We start from the raw sequence: 14,847 nt of genomic DNA on the forward strand, positions 1-14,847 counted from the left end.
AGACAAGGAAGGGTGAGACAGAAGGAAGACAGGACAAATGATCTTACTAGGTCTTGTGTCATTCTGATCGTGCAAGTGCGACAACAAAAGTGCAAAGGAAAAGGGGAAGCAGGAAGTGCAGGGGAGAGGGGAACTTAGTGCCTCCAAGGCACCATGGCTCTGTGTAAGTGCAGATTCTATAGAAAAAAGAGAACTGGCTACCCCTCCCTCAGTGCTGCCACCTAGGGCCAAGTGAACTACAGTGTATTAATGAGCAGAAGAAATCGCTTCTCAATTAGTGCAATTAAGCAAAAGGAACAGAGTGTCAGAACATGGAACCACCTTATATCAGGTTAAAAACAACGCACAATGTAATCTTTTATATTAATTTATTCAAAGTATCAAAAGTGCTCACCAATAATTAAAACAGAAAAACACAGCGAGAAGTACAACACACGTATTACAAATACTATTACATAATCCTACATCCTTCTCGTTTATAAAAAAGAGCAACAAACAACAACAGGCACAGTCAATTTAGTATGGGATTCAACAGGTTAGTCGTGGCCACTCTATCACTTAGAGTGGTGTTGCAGAAATTAGACTATTCATTTAGGTTAGTCTATTGTCATGTGTCTATGTAAGTGCAGCCAGGAGCAGCGTGGCTCTGGGGAAGTGCAGGGAAGGCAGGGGACAGGAGGTGAATACAGTTGCATGTGCAGGAGGCCAGGAGGCAGTGCAGGAGACTGGCCATGGAGGGGCCTAGTACCCTGTGAGACTCTGATAGCACCAGGCAGCCAGTCAGGGCAGGCAGATATAAGGTTAGCAAAGAAGAGGGAAAGAGAAGGCAGGGAAGAAAGGAAGGTATTGAGCAACTTTCGGAACATCAGGCTATCTGGCTCAAGCTTAAGAGGGGCAGGGAGGCCATTCCAGAGGGCTCTGAGTAAGTGTAACAAGGGCAGCGCGGCTCTGGGTAAGCAGGGGAATATGCAGATTGGAAGGTGAGCGCCCGACCCAGTCATGTTGCCATTATGCACAACAGACACCAGTCCCATTGTGAGCTGTTCACAGGGTTGGGAGCTGTGTAATTGCATGGAGGCTGGCAACAGCAAGTAGCCTCTGGGACTTGTAGTCCCAACGATCAGCACCCCTGCCTCTCAAAACGCGGTCAGTTGGGGGAAGCCATGATTAGAAATCCAAGTCCCATGATCAACAATTTAGCTACTAGGCCACATCTCATACCAGAGTGGTTTCCATCCACCCGATTCTATGTCAAGAGGGGAGCCAAGAGGGGAGCAGAACATCATAGTTCTGTGTTAATTCAAGCCTTTGGGGGTGACACAAGCATCTACTCTCCCTTCTTCCACAGTGTACCCCATACTCTACTAGGCCAGCGCTCCAACACTTTGTAGCTATCTTTGTGCTCTTTAACACATACCTACAGAAGTACATAAGCAAGATTGCAGCATTCGGAAAAAACAATACATCATTCGAGCACCGAAGCTAATTCTTAGCCTGGGGAGATATACCTTTGTGTTCTGGGAGAATACCCTGTTGATAAATATTTGGTGATCTTGATCAGTCCTGTCGCTAAAAATCTGTATCCCCATACATACCTGTGTCCCCATATAAACCTGTATCGACCCCTGTCGCTATATATCTGTATGTCACTATGTATGTCCCCACCGTCCTGTTCATGTGCCTGATCCAAAGTCTGAGGCACTTTTGCAGATAACCACCTATTCCACCACTAAGCTTACTCTCCACTATACACCATCATTCAACCAGAACACAGCTATACCCCTGATAGTTCGGCCTAGCTGTTCACTTACGAATACGACCCCATGAACACCTCAACACCCTAATAAATCGCAGCTAGCTGAGCACATTCCGGCCTAGCTGCTCACATAGGCGTTCCTCAGGCCTAACACAGCCAAGAACCCAGTCTGTGTGTCCACCCACCTGACTGCACACATCCAACTGATACTTTCAGCACCACACCTAACGCTATGATGCAGCTACCACCCGGCAATTACATCAGCTGCCCACATATCCGGTGCACCCACGCACCATACGACACTAGCTCTCTCCACTAACTTCAACTACGGTTCCCGAGGGTCCTTCAACCTACCAGCGCTTTGAGGTCATACAAATGATATATAAGGCGCTATATAAATGCCAAGTAACATAACTTAACTTAGCAACTGTGGACCATCTTAAAACCTTCCAAGAAAACAGCTGTGCCAGCCATACAAGAGTTACCTTAGCAAGCTGGGAAAGGACTCTCAATGGATACCATGTTCGACGGGCCTCATTACGAGTTTGGAGGTAGCTATGGTGCTATTAGCACAATGGCTGCCTCCAAAATTGTGTCTGGGTTCCCTGAATGGGGACTTACCGGGTCATTCCAACCTTGGAGGACCCGGTAAGTTCCCATTCAAAAAACCATTCCCCATTCCCATTCCAGTCCCCATAGGGCTCAATGGGAATGGGGATGGAGCAAATAAGGGGCCCGTTAATAACGGGCCCGTTATTAACTCCTTGGTCCCCTCGCGGGACCTGCAAAGGACGTCTGGTCTGACCAGACGTCCTGAGCGAGTCCCGCGAGGGAACCCCGTAATAGGGACGGCACCATTACCAGCGCCTTTAAACCCATTCTGCCAACCTCCTAATGAGGCCCAACATCTTGTAAGAAAAAGCCTTTGGGGAAGAAAGGGGGGAAGACATCAATAAAGCGTTGTTTTGTGAGATGTATAACACCATTACATCTCTGGTTACTCCCTTGACGTAACCATCCTATGACAGCAGCAGAGTTGCAACCAGACATGGGTAAACAGTTACACGTCCCTCTTTGTTAGCAGAGTGAGGGCCCAGACAGAGGAGGGCAGGTTGGACGACGCATCTCAGGTCCTCGTTCTTCTCATAGATTTTCATACAAAGTATCGAAGACGTCCTCTTTTGCAGCTGCTGGCTGTGGTTTCTAAATAAAATAAAGATTGAAATATTTGAATCAACATGTTTTATTATGTTTGTGTAGCAATCAGGAGGTTGGCTAAAGCCATGTGACTTTACATTGATATTGATGGTATTGTTAAGCGGGGTCAATGACAAGACAAACACAGAATGCTGAAGTTAAAGATGGTTTATTAAGGAACTGCTAAGGCATAAGGTGAAATTAAAATATGCCGGGTCCAATGGTTTCCAACTAAACATCCAAGACAACTCAAAGTTCCTAAAGTCTCTCAGCCGCAGGTGGTACCAATGTTCCCCTGATGGGACGTGAAACTAGTGCACAAAGAAAAGTCTCTTCTGAGAAAATAAATTCTCTGGTTTTCCCTGTGTTGACCTTCCGCTGGGTTCCTCAGTGGCTAAGGTAATCCCAGGTTTCACTAGGACGCCTCCCCTTTCTTTCTCGCTCCTCTTCGTACATTATCCTTGCTGGTCCGCAGTGGGTGATACTTTATAAGGATTCTCTTGGTGTGATCTGTGTGGTAATGTCCCCTTGGGAAGCCATCCCTCTCCTATACCAGAGGAAGGAGGGACATGGGTGTAAAGTGGGGGACCTTTGAGAGTCAGGTATGTGGGAGACCTTCGAGAGTCAGGTATGTGGGCCAAGGAAGGTCTGCAGGATCAGGGTGGCCAACTGCACTCCCTAGGATTGCACCTCCCCATCCTCTTAGGTTAGGCGGCTCCAAACTTTAAGGGCACTGCTTTCCTATGTATGCCTCCTCTAGGTTCTCCTGCGTCACCTGCTCTTATTCCAATCACAACAGGCAGACTTTCTACCAGCTCCCGGTTTCACCTTTCCTAAATTTTCTCTTTTTCTAATCAACTATCATCTGTGTATTCCTCCCGGCTATTCCTTTCCCCTCCTATCCACTCTTGGTCACTTTTCTGCCCCTGTGGGCAGCGTCCCTCTCCAACTCAAGACCCTTGACCTTGTCCCACTCTTTATTTATTCTTCTGGGTATAGCTATCTGCCCTCTCCGGATCTACCCTTTGGGCACAATGTGGCGTGCCACCTGGCACCAGAACGCTCCCACTATCACCTTTTCTTACCCTTTTGGGTACAACTGTTTCCACCTGCTGTATATTTCCCTCTTTTACATTATTCCCCCCTTTAGCTGCAACTTTACCAACTCCCCAGACCTCTCTGACTATCATTATCGTCACCCATTTGGGCACCACCACGTCCACTAGTCAGTGCGTCAGATTTAGACGCTCTTGTGGCTAGTGTAGAGGGGGCTGTCCGCTTTGGCATAGTTTTGTAAGTCCCTTCCATGATTTACTTGTTCGTTATGATACGCTGAGCAAGTTTCCTCCAAGCGCGCCTTTTCATCTCCCTGGATCAGTATACTGACCCAAGCATTTGTACATTCTGGTTGGAGGCAGCAAACTTTAATGCTTTCATTTATAGTTATTTATTTGTCATGCAATTTAGTTTTCAAACACATTTTCCCACAGACAAAACAAATAAAAACATTACGAGACAAAACGATAAGTACCAATACAATGTTATAAAACCTCTAAATAAATAAACATTAATACAGTGCCGGAATGAGAATTGGCCCTTTTAGCTCCAAGGAAGCCTTTTCTTCCAAGATGCTCCAAGAACCTGGTCTATACTGTTCTGAAATGTTGTATCCAGGCAAGTAGTCAAGTGTGCTTTGTTGCCCTATGATGCAGACTTTTTATACCACGCCACATGCCCATGGACCATGCAGCGTAATTATCTGATGTGACTTCAAACTAGGAACTCACATATGAATGTGTGGTGTTACCTGGAAGCGATTGGAGGCATTTTATGGTGGCAACACCGGCTAGCTGTCTGCAAAATGTTGCAGTGGTGAATGTTTGTGTGTGCATGTGTATATTTGATTGGTGGTTAGAGTTATCTTATACTCTCTAGCATGAACACTTTGCACCAAGACTCCAAGACTTGGGATACCTGCTGCCACAGATCCCTTGCCCTGGGCAATCTAGCTCTCTCCCCCCCCCCCAAATGGAAGGGGAAACAATTATCAAAGCCCACTCCTTTCCGCTATACAGCCTGCCATGGAATAGTGATGGTGGCCTGGATAGCACAATGTCCAAGTTCATTTTAGGGGGTTCTATGTTACACTACGGCAGCAAAGAGCTTTCTTACGAAGAACTTACCGATCATGGAATCCGCTTTGGCATTGTTACAAGTTGCCTTGGAAACTGTTCAGGTCACGTAAACGTGCTAGACAGCTGATCGGAGGAGCTTCACTTACACTGAAGCCACGCCCCCTTGTTCCTTAAAGCCTTCAGCCGCGGGAACTTCGTTGCTGCTAATTGTACGTTACTACGTGACTTTTCGTAGCCCGCCTACGGCACTGTTTGTCTTCCTCAGATTACCCTCAGTGAACCTTTGACTCTGAACTCTCGTTACCAGACCTCGGCTTTGTTCCGCTTATCTGGATTACCCTAAGGACTTGTTGCCACGGGAGTTTTCTACTGCCGTTAAACCTCAGGAGCCTCCCCGCTCATCTTTCAGTTCTACGGGCTCTACGGCTCTTCACTTCCGCTCAAAACTGAACTCCAGTTCTCAATCATCTTACGCTTGCACAAACGCTTTTGCGTTTCATCTGAGTTCCGGCTCTACGATCAAGATCTGCTGAGATCCGCTTCAGTGCGACGCTGCTTGGTCCTTTTCTTCCTGTTCTATCTGAATCTTCTATTTGCTCAATACCTCACTTGCTCCAGAAATCGTCTCCACACTCTGCTTCTCCTTCCTACCTCCTGCCGGTCTCTTGCTCTGCCAACATCTCCTCCTCTGACATAAACCAAAGAAACCACACCTTCCTATTACCCTCTTTATGTGCCCCTTGCCCTGACTATTCTAGCCCTGTCCCCCCCACCTGGGAGGAATTACAATCAGCAAAGATTCTGTATATCATGCTAAGCTCCAACCCTTTTCTCTGTGCTGTCCAGCCTCGAAATAATGATGGCAGCCTGGACAGTACAGCATCCATGTTCATGTTAGACGGCCAATGTCTTTGTTCCCCTAAGGTAACAATAGGTTGTGCTGAGGTCTGCACCCCTTTGTTTAGCCGCTAGTTATCTAGGGCTTTGGGTGCTCCCCAAATTTGATTTTGGCTGCTGCTGTGGGACTTAGTGCAGTCTGCCTTGCTGGTCTCTCATCCCAACGCCACACAGTTGCTCTCACATGGCTGAGCCTCATGTGTCACAAAAACAACATAAACACTCTGGTGACCATCTTGCTTAAGAGCCATGGCATGAGACAAAGGTGTACTGCACAAAAATAAGCTGGCACAAGGGGTGGACGGGAACTGGGACTCCCTCAACTGCAACCTTTCCCCTCAAGGTTTGGACTGTCTCTGGATTTCTCCCTGGTAGACTTCCCACCCCTGGCTGAGAGGGGTTCCCATCCTTTCTTGAAAAGTATATGTGTGTGTAGGTGTATGCAGGCAGTGGGGTGGCATGGACACCAAGTAAATGTGTTTTATTATTGCAATTCTGGCATTTATTGGGCACTGGCTTCATGACAATGAGATTACAGGGTGAAGCTGGCATATTGAGTACTGGATGCATGCAACATGCTTACAGGACAATCTGCCATATATTGGGCCCTGGCTTCATGACAGCCTATTCAGCTGGCAATTATGTCATAAACTGGGTACAACCCACTTGAAGTTGCTTTTAAAGTGGCAATATGTGATATATAGCGCACAGCCAGCTTGAACATATTTTATAGAGGTAATACTGGCATCTACTGGGCACTGGCAGCATGAACGTACAGTTTTACAGTGGCGCTGTCATGATCTCTGCTTCCAAAAGATCAGGACTTGCCCGACTCCCTTGGAAGCAGACCCATAACCCCGGTTCCAAGTGCCAGCCAGTCCCAATTGGGACCTTTTGGACCCTGTCCTGGCGCCAGTGGCACCAGGCTCATAAAGATGCCCAGTCCCAGCGCTGGAAGCGCCGGGCTCATAATGCTTGGGTGGACTTACCTGCAGCAGACCATGCTGCTTACTTACCTGCCAGTTGAACCCCTGATCCTCTTCTGTTTGGGACTACTTTTCCTGTTGGGTGGGGCAGGAGCCACTCCCTAGGTTCAGAACACTGGAACTCTTCTGGAAAGCAGGAACTCTTTTCTTACCTAGGCGTGGCTGTGGAAGGAGACACCTAAGCACTACAGGAGGCTATTTAAACCACACCCGATGGATGAATCTTGCTTTGCGTTATCTGCTTCTGATCCTGGGCCTAAGGGAACAAAGGCTTACCATCCTGGAATCTAGTCCTCAGCAGCACCTGTAAAGACAAAGAAAGAACAGGTTAGCACTACGGTCTTCAGTGGCAGCGCATCTCTTACCTGGTCCATCGGCTGTCACCAACGCCTCGCGCTGCATTCCGGCATCTGAAAGACAAAGGCTTACCTACTCTTCGCATGCTCCGGAGGTCTTCGCACTGCATTCCGGCATCTGAAAGACAAAAGCTTACCAGCTCTTCGCACGCTCCGGAGGGCTTCGGCGCTGCATCCCGCATCTGAAAGACAAAAGAAGGTGCGTTTAAAGACATTGGGCAACTTTATTACTCACGTGCCATTACTCCTTCCCACATCCAGAATCCAGCACCCTTCAGCTTCTCTAAAGCTCCGAACTTGTACCTGCAAGATAAAAGGGACAGTTAGTGCGCATCGTGAAGCAGGCTACAAGCGCTTACTTACGTGCTTCCAGGCGCTTCTATTCCTCACGCGGGTTCGATCCTCAACTCTCATCAGCCCGCCATTCGCCATCGCCGGAACCCTGCAAAACAAGAGATATCATTACAAAAGACTTTTAAGACATTTGAAGTGCCCAGAACTTACCGTTCGTGCAGTTAACGACGGACAGCAGTCCTCTGAGGTCAAGAGGCCTGCACCCTTATCCAGTGAAGAAACTGGTTACGGCACCCTGCCCCGAGGCAGATGGAGAGCTCGGCGTTCACTTACCTAAGGTGAGGGCGTTAACCTTTGGGGTTCTACAGGAGAAGAGAAAGGGAAGAAGAGAGAGACATTCATATTTTCTATCTGCAGACATCTTACCCTTCGAGTCAGACATACAGTGCACAGAGGTCCAGCCCAAAGAGCCAGCCGTGTGTTCCACATCACCTTTGAAGATACGGTATACGCCCAGTCAAGACCGGCGCCTCTACGGGAATCAGGTGAGCGTTACAGAACGCAAAGCCTACCACATGTTACAATCAAGGTGTCGTGAACACTTTTTTCCATTGGTGTGATGTCCAAGTGTTCAATTATGTGTATGGAGTTCCTGGAAATCCATATGTAATCCAACATTGAGGCACTGTTAGGTAAGTGAACGCCGTGCTCTCCATCTGCCTCGGGGCAGGGTGCTGTAACCAGTTTCTTCACTGGATAAGGGGAGCAGGCCTCTTGACTTCAGAGGACTGCTGTCCGTCGTTTACTGCACGAACGGTAAGTTTCGAGTAATTCTAATGTCTTTAAAGTCTTTAGTAATGATGTCTCTTGTTTTGCAGGGTTCCGGCGATGGCGGATGACGGGCTGAAGTGAGTTGAAGATGGAGCCCGTGTGATGAATAGAAGCGCCTGGAAGCACGTAAGTAAGCGCTTGTTGCCTGCTTCACGATGCGCTCTAACTGTCTTTTTATTTTGCAGGTACAAGTTCGGAGCGGCTGCAGGGTGCCGGAATACCCACTGGGTTAGATGTGGAAAGGAGTAATGGCACGTGAGTATTAAAGTTCCCCAATGTCTTTAAACGCACCTTGTTTTGTCTTTCAGATGCGGGATGCAGCGCCGAAGGCCTCCGGAGCGTGCGAAGAGTTGGTAAGCTTTTGTCTTTCAGATGCCGGAATGCAGTGTGAAGACCTCCGGAGCGCACGAAGAGTAGGTAAGCCTTTGTCTTTCAGATGCCGGAATGCAGCGCGAGGCGTTGGTGACAGCCGATGGACCAGGTAAGTGAAGAGATGTCACTGAAGACCGTAATGCTAACCTGTTCTTTCTTGTCTTTATAGGTGTTGCTGAAGACTGGATTCAGGATGGTAAGCCTTTTTCCTTAGGCCCAGGATCAGATGCAGAAGACACGATGAGCGTTCTGCTGCAGAGGATGCAGAATAACGCAAAGCAAGATTCATCCATCGGGTGTGGTTTAAATAGCCTCCTGTAGTGCTTAGGTGTCTCCTTCCACAGCCACGCTTAGGTAAGAAAAGAGTTCCTGCTTTCCAGAAGAGTTCCAGTGTTCTGAATCTAGGGAGTGGCTCCTGCCCCACCCAACAGGAAAAGTAGTTCCAAACAGAAGAGGATCAGAGGCTCAACTGGCAGGCAAGTAAGCAGCATGGTCTGCTGCAGGTAAGTCCACCCAAGCATTATGAGCCCGGCGCTTCCAGCGCTGGGACTGGGCATATTTATGAGCCTGGTGCCACTGGCGCCAGGACTGGGTCCAAAAGGTCCCAATTGGGACTGGTTGGCACTCGGAACCTGGGTTATGGATCTGCTTCCAAGGGAGTTGGGAAAACCCTGACCTTTTGGAAGCAGAGATCATGACAAACTCAAGCTTTCTTAGCACGAGCCGACAGTTCCATACCAGCTATCAGGTTCTTCGGTGGTTAAGTCTCTTTTCACTTAAAAGTATTTTGCCTTCAAGGGCCTGATGTATTCAGCAACAGACAATGGATTATTTTCCAAATGGACTTTGGGTGATAACTTCTCACCCCTGGATCTCCCTCAGTCGGGTTCGGACGCAAATGACAAGTGGGACAATTCACTTCCCCTGGTCTTCCACTACTTCTTGCACTCACAAATCTTAATGACTTTTTAAACAGTTCTTCAGACTTTGCCCATTTTTGTCGGCCTACCTTGGCTGGGTTCACTCTTGCAAATTTTTACGGACAGTTCACTGTGGACATCCCTCGGTCAGGTTCACTTTGGTCAACATACTATTCATAGGGACTTCAGGCCTCATCCCTTTTTGTTTGCATCCCTCTGCTGGGTTCACACTTGCCAACCTTTTCCAAACAGTTCACTATGGACATTCCTTGGTCGGGTTTACTTTTGTCAAAATACTCTATGGGACTTTAGAGTTCTCCCATTCTCGTTAGCATCCCTCTACCGGGTTCACTCACCTTTTCTACACACTGTTCATGCGTTTGTTTCACCATGCGCGATTCATGTCCCTTTGCTGCTCAGTCATCTGTCGGTCAAAGACTTTTGATGATACAAAGGATTTTGCAAGACACTTGTATGACCACTTTCACCTCTTCTCGCTTTTTCCCAAGACCTGGTTATGTTAGTCTCTACCATTTGGTAATCTCCCAGAGTTTCCTGCGTGAGCACCCACGTGGTGCCGGAATCCTCTGTTGCTGGTTTCTCCCCTTATTCATCAATAGTATCTTTATGCTTTTCAAAGTTCAAATTAGCCATTGGCTATTTTTCGTTCAATACAGTTCGGTTTCTTATCAACACTCCCCTCTAGTCACCGGCTGTGATGAACCGCTTGACTTTCTTTCTCCTTAGAGTCAAGGTTGTTACCACATAGACAAGCGTCTCTCCCCAGCTTGGTAATCAGCGGAGGGGGGCCTTGTGTAGTGTTGATATCTGCTGCAAAACACGCTGGCTATTGTTCGCGGACCTAGGATTCCTTCTGCAGAGGTTTCACGGGCGTTGGTCAGAAAGGACAAGATCGATTCTCTCCTTGTCAGCCTCTCAGTCTGCGCCGTCTTTCTCCTCCTCCTGAACTGCCGTGCTGAGTAAGCTCTCACGTTGTGCAGTTCCCTTGCTCGTTCTGTGCTCTTGTGCTCTGCATTTTATCCCTGTGGGGAAGGGAAAGGGCCGTCAGGTGTGTGTAATTCTGGTTAATTGCCCGACTCTGTTCGACCCTTGTGCCGGGACATGTCAAGTAAACAGCTCTAGTGTTAGTCTGTTGTCTTTTGTGTTGTGCAAAAGTGTTTGTGTCGCAAAAGGGAGGGTTAGAGTATTAGAGTATCCTACGGGAAAGAGGAAGAAGTATTGTATGGGATTATAACCCTCGTACAAGAGGGGTTATTGGAGATCTTGGAAGGGTGATTTTTGTAGGGTTTGTGCAATGAGTAGGAGGGTTTGTGGGAACTGTAGTTGTTGGTCACATTCGACTAGGAAGTTGAAAAATGACAAAGGGACAGGCTTGGTAAGGCTTATGAAACAAACAGGGATAGCTGGAATTGTGAACTGAACAGAGGGGATTGTGAGAATGGTAGTGTTTTGTTAAGATAGATTGGGTGTCTGGAAATTAATTATCAGAGGGACGTGGATAAGAATGGTTGGAGTTATTCTGGTGGGCAACATGAAGGCAGTGATTCCGAGAGAGGTTATTTCCTACTGTAACGGGGTTTGGGCTTTTAATTTGTTTACCAGAGGTGTTTCGGTGGTGGGATTCTAATAAAGGTGCTTCATTGGGAAGAAGGGAGATAGATGTAGTACAACCTACAAAGGTTTCAGGGATCTCCTTCTCCTCTCCTTCTTCCTCGGCATAAAACCGCATCACACCTGAGGCTTTCCCCCAAGCACAACTCCCTCGCTTGTCCACCCCCATGGTTGGGGTCTGAATGTTACGTAGCACCCTTTATGCCAAAGAATAGAATGTATCATGAAAGATATAACTTTGGTTTTCTAAAAAACAGAAAACTTGAGACACAGCGTAATGTACTAAGACAATGTAATCACTCTCCATAGATATGCGTGATCCTCCATAAACTTGCGAAACGAAAATATCATAATGGATGACAGCACGCCTGGGGACGTGCACACATGATTGTGAGCGTCCTATTCACAAGCATGAAGGTAAGATCGTTGAGATAGCGACTGTCACCAAACTTGAAGTTAGGAGACTATGCAGGTCCTAGTGAAATGTTTTCTATTCACAGAGCCACAGCCATAGTGCACATTGACATCAACAGGAAACAGTTATTAGACTGCTGCCAAACTAGAAGTTCAGCAAAGAACTAAGAAAATGTAATTGGCCCACTATGGATGGTGACATCAGGAATTGCCATAGAGATAAGCCAAATCAGTAATTCAAAGTCTGTGATTTACAGGTATTGCAAGAAATGGATCTCCATACTTGTGCCTACCAATAAATGAAGACAGGTAAGAACTTAAATGCAAGTTCGATACCGTACCGAATAATAGAAACTCTAAGAGACACAGATCATACAAATCTCGACACTAAAAGTGTCCTGTTTTGTATTTCTTCCCCTTTCCCACAGGGAGGCGAAAGGAGGAAACCACGTCGGGCACAGTCTTGCTGAGAACCTCTCCCAAAAGAAAAATGGGGAACAGACGACATATATGAAATTTGTAGTCGTCTTTTTAACAACCAATGCAGTTTTTTGTCCTGAAGAAAGCGGAAAGGTTGCATATACCGCTGAAACCGGCTGACATATAACAGAATCCCGAGACCCACACAAATATTAAGTGTGAGCTCGGTGCCAACTTATATAAAAATATACTCCGTATTGGTACATTTACCTGCATGGATAAATTGCATTACACGCTGGAGCTTTTGGAATAGAATGTAATGGTATACTAATCCCTAGAAAAAGGTTTTAGAATACTAAAACACACTGTCTGGAAGCGACGTAAATAAAGTACACAAGTCGACTCCCAGCCAATGTGCAATTTGTAGCATAGTGAAAGTAGTGAGAGAGTTAGGGCAAGTGGTCTTTCTATCCCTCACCCTTGACAGGCGTTGCGTGCAGCACTACCTAGCGACAGGGCAAATCAACTGAGAGACTGACCGATTTGTTATAGGGACGTGTATTTGTGTGATAGGGAACAAAAGCAGTAGGAATACTTTTGAATAAAATTGTTCTGTCTCTTATGTGATATAATGGGATCTGAGCGCGCCAGCCCTCCCCTGGCCACCTGAATAAGGCATTCCCGAGGTCTACCTGGGAGAATACCCTCAGGTTTCTCACACTTGTAATGGTCTTGTTATGCTTCAACATATAACAGTTTACTTCAATATAATGGTTTACTTGGATTTAAAGTTTTCTCCCCCTTTCTGGGTTTCAAAAAGTTATAATTCTGTTTGGTAGAAAGATTTGAAATTCTGTTTGGTATTCAATAATTTGCCTCTTACTTATAGTCCATTTTCACTTAATTTATATTTCAGTATTTGTTTGTTTCGGTTTAATTGCAGGTTCATTGTTCTGAGACCTTCGGAAACGTGTTTTCCGTTACACGCAACAACTCTGCTACAAAGTGCTCTCATCTATGTTTTAATTGAAGATGAAAGGAATCCGAGACTTTCGAAAACATGCTGTTCCGAAAGCATGCAACCTATCCGATACACAGTATTAAAGAAATAAAGAGTTCACACACGCACACCGGGTTTCTCAAGCACTAGAAACTCACTGGTCGCTTTTAGGAATTTGTGCCCCAGTGCAGATCACACAGCCTTCCTTTAGCGTCGGTTCTCCAGTACCTGCCGCTCAAACACTCCCGGGGTGGTCCTCCACCACAAGGGAACGAGCACGTTAAGTAGAAGGGAAAGGGGGAGCCTTCCTGCATGGCTCCCTTAACATTTCCCCGTCTGCTCCAGGAAGTCAGAACTCCCACACCATGCTGTAGGTTCCTTCGCTGCATCCACCAACCTTCTAGTCCTTATCTTGTCGTTTCCCTCTGCCACTGGGTTGAGCTCCATTTATACACCTGAAGCCCTTTAACAGGCTGCAGGTGTGGATGACCAATCGGCCTTGCCTGACCACCATTAAAAGGGACATGCCTGACCTTCACTGCTCTCAGCAGGCATCTTCCTCGTCCCAGTACTACTAGAGTGGTAAAAAAGCCTAGTCTTCATTGCTCTTAGTTGCCTCTTCTTCGTCCCAGTACTTTCAAGTGTCAATTGGGGAGAAATGGGGGAGCTGGATTACAACAGCCTATAAAGGTTGAGGAAGGGTTGGGTTGGTTGTCACTAGGAAAAGGGGGATACCATATCTCACCCAAGGGCACCCCACTCCAAGTTCCCAACGATCCTCCACCTAGGTGATCCTCCCTTGCTTCTCCACCACAGGGTCGGGATCCAATAGCGATGACCTTTCCCTGGCTACCTGCGCAGAGGATCCAAGGGGTTTAGGAGTGAGAATACCCTCAGTTTTCTCAAAGTAAGGCCTCCTATGCCCTGACCTTTATCATCCTCAGTTATAATGGTAGTAGTAGTTGAGATGTATGTAATATACATATATTAACGGCTTGCCTCTGTCGCTCCCTTTCACATCCATAATGTGGTTCACCTAAATTAATCATATATCATTCATCCTTTACATGTATGATCTGTAAATTTCATTGGTTGCTGCTAAATCCCACCTATAATGGTTCTTTTATGGAATCTTCTTAATTGTATTTGCATCTGTATATTCAGTTTGTCCTTTTATTGGTTCTGCCTTGAGAAAGACATGCGAGGGTTGTAACACGTGTTGGCTGTTTCATTTATTCCTCAAATTAAACATATATATTCATATTAGAAATTGAATTGATCATTTATTGGTGGAACCAGCACTAGATATCCAGGCGCAACTCTTGCATTAATTCTAATGAGGTGCCGACAACACCTCCCCAACCCGTGTTCTTGCTGCAGGTTAACCTCAACTAGTGATTTTTCGATTACTCTAGAACTATTTGTAACTAATTTCCGAGTGCTGCATGAGTTTGATTCAGCTGCTTGTGCCCCTCCTTGATTCCATTCATATTTTATTGAGCCCCCTCACACTCACATTTATTTTTTAGGACTTGAGTCCTTTGTTAGCATTTGAAAATGGCTTACTTCCCTGCCTCAATACCTCCCAGGTAAATAGACTCCATCAAACTATAAGGCAATCCTGCAGTAGACGCAAC

The 14,847-nt window shown here is 46.6% G+C and overlaps 1 protein-coding gene across 3 annotated transcripts in view; it reads right to left on the reverse strand.

The window, feature by feature from the left end:
- Positions 1–351: 351 nt before the first annotated feature.
- NFAM1 (NFAT activating protein with ITAM motif 1) overlaps positions 352–14,847 on the reverse strand; it is a 435,839-nt gene continuing 421,343 nt past the window's right edge. For all 3 annotated transcript variants that reach the window (XM_069643827.1, XM_069643817.1, XM_069643808.1), the window contains one exon: positions 352–2,959. In XM_069643827.1, coding sequence (XP_069499928.1) covers positions 2,900–2,959 — 60 coding nt within the window. In that variant the 3' untranslated portion in view covers positions 352–2,899. The remainder of the gene's footprint in view (positions 2,960–14,847) is intronic.

Source organism: Ambystoma mexicanum, chromosome 1p (genome assembly GCF_040938575.1).
Source record: "Ambystoma mexicanum isolate Mex_15411 chromosome 1p, UKY_AmexF1_1, whole genome shotgun sequence".
NCBI lineage: Eukaryota > Metazoa > Chordata > Amphibia > Caudata > Ambystomatidae > Ambystoma > Ambystoma mexicanum.